Here is a 16,374-nt window from a genome sequence, read left to right on the forward strand (position 1 = left end):
ATAAACTAGGTAAAAACTGGGTAGATAAGTTTGCATAATTTTTAAAGAATATGAGGAAATGAGTAAAATCGGCGAATTGAAAAAAAACTAATATATACTGTTTTTGTCATGTGATTTCGCGCAAGTTGATGTGATCAGTGCTTCTGATTGCGCATTGAGGCGCAGCTGAACTGTGGGGGAACGGATCTATTTGAAGTCTTGATTTTTTGGTACATGTTCACTCAAGCGGTAAAATATTGGTACATCCTTCAAAAATCGATGAAAGTAGGCTCTACCTAATGTGTTGATACATGGGTACATCGTTTTACCCCCTCTCTTGCTTAGCTAATACTACTAAGCATTTTTTCAAAAGTTTTCCGGTGCCATAAAATAAAACGGTTTTTGTCCTAATTGAATAGCAAAATTCAGATGAAAGGGACTCATAAAACTGGGCGTTTTCTTATTTTTTAAAATTTTATTCGCAAAATTTACGACCGTAATCTTTTCATTTGGAAAAAAACGAGAGTCGTGAACACGTAAACATAACTCAAAAATTATCAGTTCAGAAATGAATCAAATTGCAAATTTGTTGAAGAAATTTGCATTGGAAAGTTCATTTCATGGTGTGAATCATTTATTTGGTCCAAGATTATTTCGAAACAAAATTTTATGGACTTTGATATCCTTGACTTTTATATGCTTCTGGTTCTACTATTTATCGCTATCACTGCATGAGTTTTTTGTGAACAAACCAACTGTAACTGAAATCAAACAGGAATATAACAAAGAAATCACAATGCCATCAATTTTAGTTTGCCCAGTTTTAACCAACATTTCAGCATTTGAAGCCTTCTTCCCAGGAAATATTGGACCCTTGTTTACGTATTTACTTTTCCTTTCACAACACCCCATGATGGAGACATTTCGCACTTCTCTCTCCCAGAATATTTCGGAAGCGCTGCAGAAGTTCCCGAATGTGGAAAAACAATGGTCTTTTGTGTACAATCAACTGAATTTTGACGAGAATTTGGCCAGAATTTACGGTAATTTCGAGTTCACCACTCTTAGAAAACTTACGAAAAATTATTTGTGGCCCCGGTTGACAAGACCGATCCAAAATGGCCAAAGTAATGTGGCAAGTGACCGTTTTTGATCGGTTTCGAGCCTTTTTGACCGGTATTTTTCAGAAATTATATTTTTTATGATTCTCGATTGTTTTGATCCTTCTTTTAGGATACTATAGCTTTTGAACGCTTTTTTGGGAGACTGTCGTTCTTGATAGTTTGTTTAGGAAACTACCGTTTAAACACACGGTGAACCCATGATGAGACATTGCTCAACTTTATCTAAACATTGGGACGAGCTAAAGTCCAGCCCTCATTTTTGGTCGAGCTAAAGTCTTTTGTAAAATTTTTGGATCCAGCTAAAGTCGAGCTAAAGTCCAGACAGGCTTAAAGTCCGGCTACAGTCTATTCAATGCTCATAAGAGTCAAGTGTGTTCCTTTCATGCTACATTTCAGTCAAGCATTGCCTCTTCATATGTCTGGACCTAGACATGGGACGTTTCTGACAGTTTTTTTTTTAATTTGGCCGGAACCTAGACAATCGAATGACTTTTTAAGAGATGCTATCGCTACTTACATTGGCTGGGGTCCATTGGTTTCCACCAATAGGGTAGCATAAATTCAGAAGAATATGTTTTTGTCGACGCATGAATGAAATTTCTTTGGAAGCTTCTGTATCTGCCTAAAAAAATAAGTAAACGTGTTAAGCTGGTGTTATAACAAACGCATTGTTGGAGAGAACTCGTGTCCGTAAGACGGAAATATTTATTGGCATAAAAAATTGAGAGCAAAAATTCATTTGTAATTGTTGTTTTTTTCCAATCTCTGCTCTCAAAGCAACCGTTTAGTCAGAGTTATAGTAAAAGTTAGAGTTAGAGTCAATAGGGGGCAATTCGATGCAAGACTGAGAAATTAAGGAGGTAATTTTTATTAGGAGGGGTGTATAATTCTTGAGGGTAAGTAAAAGCAAAAACAGTGGGTAAAGAGGAGGAGTAGAGTATTTTACCCCCTAACGTTACCTTCCCTAATCTTATATTTTCGGATGGTAATTTTTGTTTTGGGGGAGGGGATTACCAATTCTCTTTGTTTGCATTACCCCATTACACCTATTACCTCACATAGTTCTACTCCCTAAAATTAACCCCTAATCTTACTTTTTTGGATTAAAAATTTAGGGTGGTAATATCTAAAAATTCCCCCACTCCACTGATCTCACATCGCTTTACCCCCATAGGCCATTAACCCCTACAATTACCTCAGTTTGGGGGTAATGGGGGTAAATTCGACACGGGTGCATCTTATGTTTTAAAATAATATCACTTGAGCCGTTGTTTCACTAAGGGACCCAAGTATTGAATTTTGCTGATGATTGTACTTAACTGGGAAGTTAGTCGTATATTTCAGAAATAACTGTACCACCGAAATGTCGACATTCTGTTCAATTTCCTGTAGAAAACTTTCAAAAAACAACGGGGTAGGTGAAGAACCCAACCTTGGGTAATGAACTTAGTTTATGTAACTTTCAAAATGAGTTAAATCATCTGTTCAATTCGTTCTTGTGCATTTCGTTCATTATTTGTCCATGAGTGTAACCAAACTTAAGTTTAAAAGTGTTTACCAACATCGAAAACCACCATTATACCCACTTCCCAAATCAAGTCCTACCCGTGTCAATTTTTTACCCCAATAAGAGGTAAGATTACGGGGTAGTTGGAGGAATTTTTAACAAATTCCACCCAAAACTCAAATTCCCATCTTTTTGGGGTTAATTGGGGGTAATTCAATGCAAGACTGAGGAGTTAAGGGGTAATTGTTTTCTGGGGGGGGGGGGGGGGGTTGAAATGGTTTAATAGTAGGAATAATTTTGAAGGGTAAAACAATGCAAAAACAGGAGTAAAGAGGAGGAGTAGAGTATTTTACCGCCCTAAATTTACCCCCCCATAATCTTAGATTTTTAGATAGTAATTTTGGGGGTATAATTTACTGTTTCCACCTTAACCTTTATTAAACCAATTACATCTCTTATCTCACATAGTTTTACCACCTAAAATCACCCACTAATGTTACATTTATTGCGTGAAATTTTTGGAGGTAAAATCTAAAAACTCCCCAACCCCCCTGATCTTACATCTTATTACCCCATAGACAATTACCGCACTACTCTTACATCAATTTGGGGGTAATGGTGGTGGGGTTAATGTTTACACGGGTGCATCTTATGTTTTAGAATAATGTCACTGGAGCTGCTTTTTCACTTAGGGACCAAGAATTGATTTTTGCTCATGATCGTACTTTAATGGGAAGTTAATTGTATATTTCAGGAAAAACTGTACCTCAGATTTTTTGATTATCTTACTATACCAAAGTTGCAAAAGACAACGTGGTAGGTGAAAACTAACCCAACATTGGGCGAAGAATTTAGTTTAAGTAACTTTCAAAATTTGTTAAATCCGTTAACCAGTAATTCCTTTTCAATTTGTCCTTGTGCATTTCTTTCATTGTTTTTCAATGAAAGTAAACAAAATTAAATTTAAAAGTGCTTACGAACATCACGAAACCACAATTCTAACCCACTTCCCAGAAAAAATAAATGTCTTGCCCGTGTCATTTTTTACCCAAAAAGGTGTAAGATACGGGTGTAGTCAGGGGAATTTTTTATCAAATTCACCTCAAATCTCAAATTCCTAACTTTTTTGGGCTAAGCGGTGTGGGGGGTAGAGGGAATTCGTTGCAAGACTGAGGGGTTAAGTTGTAATTGTGTTTGGGGATGGGTAAAATGGTGCTACAGTAGGGGGTGACTTTGGAGGGTAGAACAATGGAAGAGCAGGTTGTTTTAAGGAGTACAGTATTTACCCCCTAAAGTTACCCCCCACACAATCTTACATTTTTGGATGGTATTTTTGGGAGGTAAAATTTACCAACCACCCCTTGCTCTCCCTTACCCTCATTAAACCCTCATTACGCTCTTATCTTACATAGTTTTACCCCTAGAATTACACACTCGCCATACATTTTCTAGAAGAAAATTTTGAGGGTTAAAATTTGAATTTCTGATATTAAATCATTTTACTCCCATAGACAAGTACCCCCTACTCTTACATCAGTTTAGGTGTAATGGGGGCAATTTCGACACGGGTTCATCTTATGTATAAAAATAATATCACTTGAGCCGCTTTTTCACTTAGGGACCCAAATTTTGAAATTTGCTCATGACCGTACATTACTGGGAAGTTAGTAGTATATTTCAGAAAAAACTTTTTTAAAGAATATCAAATTTTTTTCGTCTTCCTGAACCGAACTTGCAAAAGACAACGGGGTAGGTGACAAAGAACTCAACATTGAGCATTGAACATAGTTTAAGTAACTCTCAAAATTAGCTAAATCATTTCCTGTTCAAATTGTTCTTCTGCATTTCGTTCATTATTTGTCCATGAGTGTAACGAAAATTAATTTTAAAAGTGTTTATCAATATCAGAAAACCACCATTGTAACCCACTTCCCATATCAAGTCTTGCCCGTGTCATTTTTACCCAAAAAAGATGTAAGATACGGGGGTAGTCAGTGGAATTTCTAAAAAATTTTCTCTCAAAACTCAAATTCCCATCTTTTTGGGGGTAGGGGGAATTCGATGCAAGACTGAGGGGTTAAGTTGTAATTGTGTTTGGGGATGGGTAAAATGGTGCAATAGTAGAGGGTGACTATGGAGGGTAAAACAATGCAAGAGCAGGGGTTTTGCGCAGTACAGTATTTTACCCCCCCCCCCTAAAGTTACCCCTAAATTTTTTTGGATGAAAATTTTGTGGGGGTAAAATCAAAAAATTCGCCAACCCCCTTGATCTTACATCGTTTTAGCCCCATAGACAATTACCCCCTACTCTTGCATCAGTTTGGGGGGAGGTGGCGGGGATGATATCGACACGGGTGCATCTTATGTATTAAAATAATGTCACATGAGCCGCTTTTTCACTCAGGGACCCAAGAATTGATTTTTGCTGCCCATGAAAACCTCAGATATGGACCAAAAAATCCCAACGATGGATGATCGTAACTCTATTGAACCTCATCGATGGACCATTTCAAATGGCCATTCTTTGCAAGCGTTTTTGGGATCTATTTTGTCCCCCCCCCCCAGCTTAGTAAGCATAAATCTGATCTCCAGACGCACGTGCTATTATCTTACATAGTAACGTGCTACATAACAACATGAAATTTGTAACTGGGAGTCATAAAAAACACTGGGGCCCGGGTCGAGGTATCACCGCCATTCAACGCAAAATTATGTAAGATAAGCGGTGAATGCGGTGAAATTACATAAATCAGGCGGTGAATGCGGTAAAAAAAAACTTTATCGCCTGGTAGCGCTGAAATTACATAATTTCACCGCTGAATTTAGCGGTGAATTTACATAAATTCACCGCTTCGAAAAAAGTGTACCAATTATGTAAGATAAGCGGTGAATGCGGTGAAATTACATAAGTTCACCGCTCAACTTAGTGGTGAACTTACATAAATTCACCGCTTAGAAAAAATTGTTAAAGATGTTTGAGATCAGCAAAGAATGCGGTTAAAATAATGATGAGTGTGAAAGGAATTGTTAGGTTTGCCTTCCCACTAAAACTACCCCTTAATCTTACATCTTTTTGACACTTTTTTCTAAGCTGTGAATTTATTTAATTTCACCACTAGAGTAAGTGGTGAACTTACAACCAGGGTAACCGGCGTAAGGGGAAACTTACAAAAATTCACCACATTTCACCGCTAAAATATGTAATTTCACCGCTAAAAATTGCAAATCTTACAAAAATTCACCGCGCATGTTTTGCAGAAAGTAGAGTGAATTCGATTTATATTCAAACAAAAAATAATAGAATTTAGTGAGAGATGGCGCAGTGGAAGAAGAAGTGGATGGCATGCAGGAGGTGAGAGGTTCGGACCCTTGTAAGGGCGGTGAAATTACATATTTAAGCGGTGATTTGTGGTGAATTTTTGTAAGATCACCGCTTAGTCTAGCGGTGAACTTACATAATTTCACCGCATTCACAGCATTTCACCGCAAAATTACGTACGAAATTTGCGGTGAAAAAACCAGCTTTTCACCGCTTATCTTACTTATTTTTGCATTTTTTTCTCGACCCGGGGGGAACAGAGTAGATCCTGTTTTTGATACTATAAAAAATGATTCAATCTGATTTCAATTAACAGGAATTGAAGCCTCAGTTGGAGAAACTATTAAGAAGTTTGCAGAGCAGAAAGAGACGGACCAGACAATATCAACTGGAAACACAGACACGCTCCTTTTGGATCTCTTACCCAAATTCAACTTATTCTTCATCAGATGTCTTTGGAAAGGTTTCGATTACACGCACCCTGTGATACTACTCCCTGAAATCTTAAATTAGAACTCCATTTTCCCCGCTAAGATCCTTGCAATTTAAGATTTCTGGAGTTCGCGGAATTTTTGAAAAATCTGAAATAAGTTAATTCAAAAATCACACCGTGATTAAAGTTGCATGATGTTGGCAAATTTTTGGTGGCCAATTTAATATTCACAGATTAGGCCGGCGGGAAATCCAGGAATATTTTCATAGGGTTCTATTTTGCTATTCGAAAGAAATAACTGACAACCTTAACCTCAAAGATCAGATATTGATTTTGGGATCTATTCTGTTTTGGGATCTATTCTGTTGTTGCTGTTTTTTATGACCCCCAGTTACAAATTATATGTTGTTATATAGCATGTTACTATGTGAGAAAATAGCACGTGCGCCTGGGTGTCATAAAAGATTTATGCTCACTAAGCTGGGAGTGGGGGGAGGGAGGGGGTGGGAAACAGAATAGATCCTGATTTTGATTTCAAGTTACTGTTTAGTTCCGAATTACTGAACCTAATATACAATAGCACGTCTATTGCGAATATGATCGAGCTACTTGTGTGAATTCCTGACAGGTTTTGTGTTCTAACCAAAGCTAACCAGAATCATACAGACTCCGATCAAACTTATCATTTCTACTTAAACTTACTGATTGAGTCAATATTCCTTAGCGAAGAACAGGAAGACAATTGATTGCAGAATTTACAAAAGTTACATTACTACTAGGTTTAATTAGTACCCGGGTCGAGGTTTGGCGGTGAATTTTCGTAAGAAATGTGGTGAAATGCGGTGAAATATTTTTTTCACCGCTTTCACCGCAATCACCGCATTTCTTACAAAAATTCACCGCATTCACCGCAAATTCACCCAAAAACCTCCATCCGGGTGTGAACCATTAAGGCATAAACGATTATTTTCTTCCGATAAAAATTTCAGAATGCTTTCAGGCAGAAGTTGTTACAATACTTCATTGTGGGTAACCGAGCATTCCAGAGGTATCTATTGCCACAAATTCCAACCTCCAGAACCCACTGTCCGCACACCCTACGAGACCTTGGAGATGACTTTCGTTGTTGATCCAGCATCGGCCAGTGCTCTGGCGTACAATGACATGCAGGTTCAGTTGTTCTTTTCTATGCCTGGATCTCAATTATCTCTGCAGGATCACACTATCATGGCAAAAGTTGGCTCTGGACACTATCATGACATTGGTTTGAAACTGACGAAATATGATGATGTTTCTGGAACAACCAACTGTTTACAGGAAGGTTTGTTCATTTGCTTGCTTCTCTGGACCTCATATTAGAAATTATATATAGAACATTTGGGTGGCCCAAAAAAGTCGAGGTTCTTTCGAAAAATGTAAGAAATTATTGCCGTGAATAACATTTTTTAGCAGAAAAATCTGAGATATCTGTTCGCTGTGCTCAATTTTCAACGCATTTCTTTCAAAAAGTCAGTACTTATTATAACACATTTAAGTTATAGTTGTGAATTTATATACTAAAACTTATTTTTTCAGCGACTGCACGTTTCTTGCATGTTTTCCCAGCATTCGTTTGTTTCTTTCCATGCCTTCAGCACATTTTTAACATAATAATCACTCCTGTTATTCTTCCAATGCGTCATTTGTCCATCAATTAGGACGAATTTCGATTGTTTGCTTAAATGATTTTTACGATGATTTTTCAGCAATAAATTTTAGCGCTAACTTTTCCAGTGCAAAAATTCAAAATTTTCGGCACTTCTCTTAACGTTTTTTTTTTCAAGCATCCAGCATTTTTTGCACGCTTTATTCAGTTTTTTTCCACACTTGCACCAACTACTCGCTACATTTTCCCTACTCCTTTGGTTGCATGAATTCCACACTTTCAGAACTTCGCTTACTTAATTTCATAATTTTCCGGCATCGCTTTTACAATTGTAGTACCGTACCTATCTTGCACTCCCTAGTCGGGACCTGGAAATATTAAAAGACTGTCCTCGACAGATATTCGGTATTTTAGTTTGTCTCATTTTTGCATCTGAAAAGAATTTGGCTGGAATTATGGAAAGAATTTGGCCTCGAATTTAACTAATGTCTCGACCGTGTAATTTAATTCAATATTTACCCCCCCCCCCCCCAACCTGGAGTTAACAGTTCTTATCATAAATTCCAGGTCTCGACTAGGGCTGTCTCTTTTCAACACTATTCCTCTTATTGTTTCCAGACATTTGCCTCTTCTTTCACTATTTTTTCACATTTTCTGCATTTTTTTTTTCAAATTTTCAAATTTGTTCTCAACTGTACAAAAAAATTTGAAAAAAACTTGCTTTGAGCAATGTTTAAATGGTGTAAGAAATCAATGGAATAATTGTAAAAACTATACTAAGAACTAAAAATTTGTGCTTAGGTGGTTGATTTATATGAAATTCTAATAAGAATATGTCGGAATTTATGTAAAAAGTATGTTTAAAGCATTGGTTTCGTCTTTTGCGAGGTGTGGAACTTACGTAAGAACGTGTTCAAACGTGTTCAAAACGTGTTCAATTGTTACAAGTACTGATTTGACTTGTGCTGAAAAAGTTTTCCAGTGCATTTAGCATCTCAAAATATATTTTCAACACATTCAGTTGATTTCCATGAAATTTTTTTCCATCAACCTCGACAGGTTAGCGTTTTAATTTTTTTCTCAGGTGTTTTTCATCAGGCATTTGCTCGTAAACGTTTCAAATTCAGGTGACGACCAGGTAAGAACAATTTGCCTGAACTATTCAGCTAAATTCAGGTTTTGCTTAGTTAAATTTGCCTGAACTTTGTTTAGAGTTCATCCTAATTGCTTCCCTTTAGGCGCAAAAGGAATTCTCAACTTTTACGGCGGCTACACTTATGCTCTCTGCGTGGACGAGTGTGTAGCTGTGAAGGAGAGAGAGAACTGTGGCTGTAACTCTCTTTCATACGCACAACCAGATGACAGAGTTCCAGACTGCGGGGTGTTTGATATGACACTTTGTGCTTTTGATGTTGGAAAAGCTACAGGTATCAATTGAGCGACCTCATTTTTTCTTTGTGCACACTTTATTTACTCAATTTTTTGAGGTGCCAAGGTATCTACAGCAATTCTTGCAGCTAATAAATCTCCATTTTGGCGTATAGCACTAATTTAGTTCTCGGAAAGTTTGAGAATTTGAAAAATTATTTTAAGTTCAGTTTGATTTGAGTTCAAAGTTAATTTCGTTTTATGTACCTCATCTTTGTTTTTTTTAGCAAGAGCAAGTTTTTTAGCACTACTACGAAACGTGAGCGGTCGGAAAATTGGATTATTTGTTTTGCGTTGTCAATGCTTTTGGAAAAATTGCTTGCATATGTTAGAAATAGAGATCGAAACTTAAACTTAAAGATGAAGTATGTTATTAACCAAGATTACTTCAGAGGAAGTTGATTTGAAGTTATTGGAACGAAACAAGCTAAATGTAGCAGATAAGATCAAAATCTTGTTATTGCACTCTGATTTAGAGAATTATAACTAGTTGCAAGTTATCTGATGTTGAACTTTCCTATCCCCATTTTATGTGCTTATATGATCAAAATACCTCCGGAAATAGATTTAATTCCGGCAATTTCTGAAAAAACTTGCCATATTTGGTCAGATTTAGGACTCCCCATTATAATTCATGATGCTATGGTTTTAGATTCCTATTATGACTATTCTCAATGATAATGGGTATATATACGGGCAGATTTTTGTTTTTCTCAATTCCAAATCACCTTATTGCTCTATTAACAAGGTCTCTCCTGTACACTCTAAGTTCGACTTAAAGATCATTTTGTCATTCTTTGATTCTTAATTACTTCATCTTTTAACTTATTTAAGAACGCTTTTATTCCGCTTGCAAAAATTCCCACACACACATAGAAGAACAGAAAATGTAAGTTCTAGAACATTAGCCTGGTAGTACACGAAGATGAAAGATCCTATTGTCCTTTAATTGAGACTGGAACCGAACGATTGAAAAATAAGCAAAAATCATTTAAATTTCATGAAAAAAAACTTGTATGGTCTCGGTCCCAGATGAGGACAAGGCCGCTCAGCAATGTGCGATGGCACATAAGGTTCCAAACCCGCCTATCCACAATTTTGGCATAATTGTCTACCAAAAGAGGAACAGATAGAAAACCCAACAACTATTTTTTGGGAATCCCAAAAAAGCCCAAGTATTTTTCAAAAAAACTGTGTATGAACGATAAGATAGCCTCAAAAGCAAATAACTCAGTGGAGTAAAAATTGAGCGTTAAGTTGCTGTGATATGCCAATATTAAGAAAGCGAGTCAAGACGAACAGCAAAATCAAACAACATTAACAACAAACATTAATTACATCAAAAACTTTTTGTCCGTTTTAAAAAACAAAATTTGATAACAAAGTCAGCATACCGTCAGATGAACCTAAAGCTAAACAAAATAAATAATAAATAAATCACCAGAAATGATATGGACCAGTCCATAAAAAGGTTTGGTAACAATTACACAAAAAAGAACAAAAACAGTAAAGTTAAAAATTTCGCTTATTTTTTAAAAACAATTAACTTCAAAGTAATTAAAACCATTAGAAATCAAGTAAAAAATCCCAACGGCTTACGATTACCAATGCTTCCACAGAAGGGCATTAGGACCTGTCCTTAATCATTTCTCTAAGCGGCTAAAAAGAACAACAAAAAACAACAAACAAAAGTTCAATTGAAACTTGCCATGAAACGCTGTCAAGACCGTGAAGCCATATTTCGGCCCTCAAAATATATTTGTTTGCGCCTTCCTAAAACACAGATAGTGTGTTATTTAGCCATTTTTTAGTGAGACCAGGTAACAAGTAGACAAAAAGAGAAAAAGGCAAAAGTTTGTAATAATTTCGGGGTTTTTTTTCGAAACAAAATTATATCCAAAGTCATGAAAAACATTAATTACAAAATGAAGTATATAAATAGGGTCGTTTATTCATCCAAAGGAAATCTTTTAGACCTGACATTATCCAGAATAATTCTTTCGTCTACAAAAAGAACGTCAAACATGACAAAAATCAAATCAATTTACTTTTTTTTTGTGAAAAACCGGTGTCGAAGCCAGTAAGGTCATAACAAATTCTTTAAAAAATGGATTTTGGGACATTACTCCCTTTTGACAACCTCCCATGACACCCATAATGTCATAAATGACCTGTAATTAACAAGATTAGGCACCAAAAAGAAAAATAAAAAGAACAAACTTGCGCAGTTAAAAAATTTTTTATTTTTTAGTTTTGGAAAACGATTGTTTTCAAAGTCATGAAAGCCATCAGCTATCTACTAAAATCAGAAAATCGGCTCCTCTATTCTTCCATAAAAACCAGTGAAAATATTGTGATATGAGAACTGTCAGTAATGTGCTAATGTGACTAGAAAACGTGAAAACTGCAAATTTCTAAAAACAAAAAAAATCTGAAATCTAGTAGTATCAATGCCAGAAAACAATAACTTCAGGCTTAAAAACGCAATCAAGACAAAATTTCAAATCAGTAGAATGGAGAAGCATTCTTTCTTTGCTGACACTAAGCTGCAAGTTGACCAAATTAAGAAAAAAAATGGAGTAAAAGTTCATTAAGCCATTATTTATTTAAAAATCAATTATTTTTAAAAGTCGAAATGATCATAAACTTTCACTTCTGAGCTTTCATTTGATATGGTCTGTTCTTTATTATTAAAAATAAGGTCTTTTTTCAAAAAATAAGAAGGCCGACTGATTGCAATCCGATTTTTTTTGGATTGTAACAGTCCAAGATTGGCCCAAAACTAGCCCTGCTAATGCTTAATGTCCTTTAGCAACTATTGATTTTCCGAATATTGTAGATATAGATAATTTGTTAGTTGAAAACTCAAAAAAAAATTCTGCATTTTTGATAATAAACGAGTAAAGCTAGCAAAAAACGGCAAAGTTTTAATTACAGAGCACTCTCAGCGGAAGTTGAAGTAGGAATAGCCCCCTTCGGAGTCTACAAAGATTGTATTAGTGATGTTTGGGTGTGTACTTCCTGCAAATTTAATCAAAGTGGACTAAAGAGACTTATTTCGTGCTGTTTTTGATTGAAAAGATTGAATTTTGAAACATTTAGCCAGATTTTTTGACAAAAAAAGTAAATCAGAATAATCAACAAGGCTTGTTTGCCGTTAAAAATAAAATCAACGACACTATTGTTAAAAGTTTCAACAATTTTTACCAAAATTGACGAAAATTTAGGCAAAAATTCCGGAAAATGTGAATAAAACAACGTGAATTCACTCTACTTTTTTCCGAAGTTTAAACCTCGATAACTCCCTGTAGAAGATGAAAAAAAATCTTTTTAATTCCATACTCTACGCTGGACGAGCTTTCTATTGATACCACTCTCAACTCTCTACGATGAATATATCGATCGGCGAAAATTGACTGAACAAAAAAAACCCATTTGAGTATATAGTTCCTCCCCCTCAAGAGGGGTCGGAACAAAAAACAGCCATATATTCCCCTGGTGAAAATAATAGATCTCAGCTACAAAATAAATGTGCGCTGATTGTGAAGAAATATTTGTTTATCTTTGTGTTTGTTTTATCTTTTTGTTTCCTGTCAATCTCTTAAGTTTTTTACTTGAAGAAACATGGTTGACTGTTGTTTTGTAAAATGTATAAATGTCAGTTAACAGCTCCCGAGGTTTGGGAGCTTTTCTCATTTGTAAGAATTACTGACGAGCGTTTCAATTACGTCGAAAGATTGGTAGAAATCAACAGTTCAAAGAACTGGGGATCATCGGCGAAAAGTCACTTCATTTTTACAGTTTTAAAATCATTTTGATTTTTTGACCTTGTGGATAAAAATTTGCTTATGTCTGACCTGTTTTTTTCAGTCTTTGCGTTTGTTAGACGTTTGGAGAAGACCGTTTTTCCACATCTATGCAGAAATTTTTTCAAGTTTTGTGTTAACAGTACTCCTTCGCTATAATATACCCTTTTTGTGAGTCTGTTTAATATGATTTTATTTCTGCCTGATGTTGTTCATTACTTGCTTGTTGTCGTGCTTGTTAGAATATGTAGTCGTAATTATTTCAAAAATATTCTCCTTTATAGTATAATTAGTTCTTAATAAAATCAAACTAACTAATTTGAGCTGAATTCTCCAATATTTCGTAATAATTTTTGATAATTTTTGTAATTCTTGCTCAATTTTGTAAATTTGTTGAATTTGTGCTACAATTTTTTCAAAGGTGCTTTTGATTTTTTACAAATTGGTTTGTCTTGCCGTCTCATGGTTAATTTTTATTGTTTATCCTCCTAAAATCTTGCTTTTGATACCTATATAAAAATCTTTTAATTACGTAGATTAATTTTTATCTGATGTTGATTTTTCCTGGGCAAGGTCTCGACAATATTAAATTATCATGTCAGAGCGGTCTGGGGTCGCGCACCTAAACCAGGGTATCCATGTTATTATAGTTGTTTATAAACTCTATCTAATTTCTATTCACTGGGTTTGTACAGTCTTCGTTAACAAAAGCATCGTCAGCAAATTGAAATGATTTGTCATTTGCATGTTGGTCTTCTTTACTCAGCTTGATTGCTTGTAGCATTGCAAAACACAATCTCGTTTTGACCCTATTCATAAATTTTGCATATGATTTTTAGGACAATCTATCTGCTTAGAATTAAGTTTAGTTTCTGCGGTTTTTATACCGTCTACACTACTGGCTAGCGGAGTAAAGATGTTCCCGGGCCGAGGTGTCAACGCTAAAAAACGCAAAATTATGTAAGATTGGCGTTGAATGCGTAGAATTTATGTAAGATCTACGCTTAAGCGTAGATCTTACATAAATTCAACGCATTCAACGCTAATCTTACATAATTTTGCGTTGAATTTTGGCGTAGATCTTACATATTTAGCGTTGAATTTTAGCGTAGATCTTACATATTTAGCGTTGAATTTAGCGTAGATCTTACATATTTAGCGTTGAATTTAGCGTAGATCTTACATATTTAGCGTTGAATTTTAGCGTAGATCTTACATATTTAGCGTTGAATTTAGCGTAGATCTTACATAAATTCAACGCATTCAACGCTTATCTTACATAATTTTGCGTTGAATTTTGGCGTAGATCTTACATATTTAGCGTTGAATTTTAGCGTAGATCTTACATAAATTCAACGCATTCAACGCTAATCTTACATAATTTTGCGTTGAATTTTGGCGTAGATCTTACATATTTAGCGTTGAATTTTAGCGTAGATCTTACATATTTAGCGTTGAATTTAGCGTAGATCTTACATAAATTCAACGCATTCAACGCTAATCTTACATAATTTTGCGTTGAATTTTGGCGTAGATCTTACATATTTAGCGTTGAATTTTAGCGTAGATCTTACATAAAATCAACGCATTCAACGCTAATCTTACATAATTTTGCGTTGAATTTTGGCGTAGATCTTACATATTTAGCGTTGAATTTTAGCGTTATTAAAATTATTTTAATTATTATCATTATTTTAAATTATTAAATCTTATATAAATCAACGCTAAATGTGTAAGATCTACGCTAAATTCAACGCTAAATATGTAAGATCTACGCTAAATTCAACGCTAAATATGTAAGATCTACGCTAAATTCAACGCTAAATATGTAAGATCTACGCTAAATTCAACGCTAAATGTGTAAGATCTACGCTAAATTCAACGCTAAATATGTAAGATCTACGCTAAATTCAACGCTAAATATGTAAGATCTACGCTAAATTCAACGCTAAATGTGTAAGATCTACGCTAAATTCAACGCTAAATATGTAAGATCTACGCTAAATTCAACGCTAAATATGTAAGATCTACGCTAAATTCAACGCTAAATGTGTAAGATCTACGCTAAATTCAACGCTAAATATGTAAGATCAGCGGCAACTAGCATTGACAAGTCGGAAAATTCACCGCAATTTTCTTACATAATTTTGCGTTGAATGCGTTGAATTTTAAGACAAAAATTCAACGCATTCAACGCAAAATTATGTAAGAAAATTGCGGTGAATTTTCCGACTTGTCAACGCTAGTTGCCGCTGATCTTACATAATTTTGGCCAAATTCCTCGGCCCGGGTTTTAACCTGACATGCTTCTATATGCTTTGTTTTTATAACGGTGGACAAGTTTTAACTTTTTTGAATGACTATATGTGTTGCAGGTGAATGCAATCGCGCGTGCAGGCCTCAATGTAGTTTCACAACATACGAGATCTTTTCAAAGTCAGCAAAGTTTTCTTCATTCAGCTCCTTCAATACAATGAGGTCTCTATTCAAAAAAGCGAATCCAAATCTACTCCGAGCTAATAACTTGACCTTTGACCTCTGGAGACAGAGAGTGTTTGATGTCAACATCCACTTCCGATCTCTCATCTCCACCGATATCTCTGTCACTCTCAAGTACTCATTCCTAGATGTCATTTCTGCTTTTGGGGGACTAGGGGGACTCTTTATTGGGGCCAGTCTCGTCACTATTATCGAAATCGGCTTTCTTCTGGTGGATGGTATTCAAATCGTATGTACCTGGGCATTGCGTCTCGGTCAACGAAATATGGTGACACCTAGTTAACTCTAACAATAACATCTATTCACATCCTGTCGTCTCAAAAACTTTTTCAAGAAACAATTTTAACAATTATTTATTTTAAAAATATCAAAATATCAGTAGAAATCATTATATATTTAAATTCGCATTGTTTCTCTGCTTACACTTCATTATTGATCCTTAATAGGAATCAAAAGCAGACACTGAAGCTGTAATGAACGCGCTGAGTCTATACTCTATTTCACGTATTTTGTTGTTTATATTCTGTTTCACTCTTCTCAGAAAAGACGCACGCAAACGCTTGCAAGGTCCTGGAAAGATCCACAATCAGACTTGAAAGATCTTGCTAAGATCTTGTCAAGGGTGTTGACGACT

General features: G+C 35.4%; 1 protein-coding gene across 1 annotated transcript; it reads left to right on the forward strand.

Annotated features, from left to right (window-relative positions):
- The first annotated feature begins 780 nt into the window (after window positions 1-780).
- Window positions 781-16,113, forward strand: LOC142349577 (epithelial sodium channel subunit gamma-like). The gene is made up of 5 exons (XM_075401233.1): window positions 781-1,022; window positions 6,246-6,392; window positions 7,363-7,683; window positions 9,246-9,434; window positions 15,617-16,113. The coding sequence occupies exons 1-5, from the start codon at window positions 890-892 to the stop codon at window positions 16,021-16,023; spliced, it is 1,197 nt and encodes a 398-aa protein (XP_075257348.1). The 5' UTR covers window positions 781-889; the 3' UTR covers window positions 16,024-16,113.
- The last annotated feature ends 261 nt before the right edge of the window (window positions 16,114-16,374 follow it).

The sequence above is a fragment of the Convolutriloba macropyga genome, chromosome 11 (genome assembly GCF_964194025.1).
Source record: "Convolutriloba macropyga chromosome 11, txConMacr16.3, whole genome shotgun sequence".
Classification (NCBI taxonomy): Eukaryota; Metazoa; Xenacoelomorpha; order Acoela; family Convolutidae; genus Convolutriloba; species Convolutriloba macropyga.

Excerpts from the sequence above, each read along its gene's own strand:
- LOC142349577 (XM_075401233.1), top strand. The coding sequence starts at position 890 with ATGATGGAGACATTTCGCACTTCTCTCTCCCAGAATATTTCGGAAGCG. Across the intron at positions 1,023-6,245 it reads GAATTTGGCCAGAATTTACG|GAATTGAAGCCTCAGTTGGA; the intron begins GTAATTTCGAGT and ends TTCAATTAACAG. Across the intron at positions 6,393-7,362 it reads CATCAGATGTCTTTGGAAAG|GCAGAAGTTGTTACAATACT; the intron begins GTTTCGATTACA and ends GAATGCTTTCAG.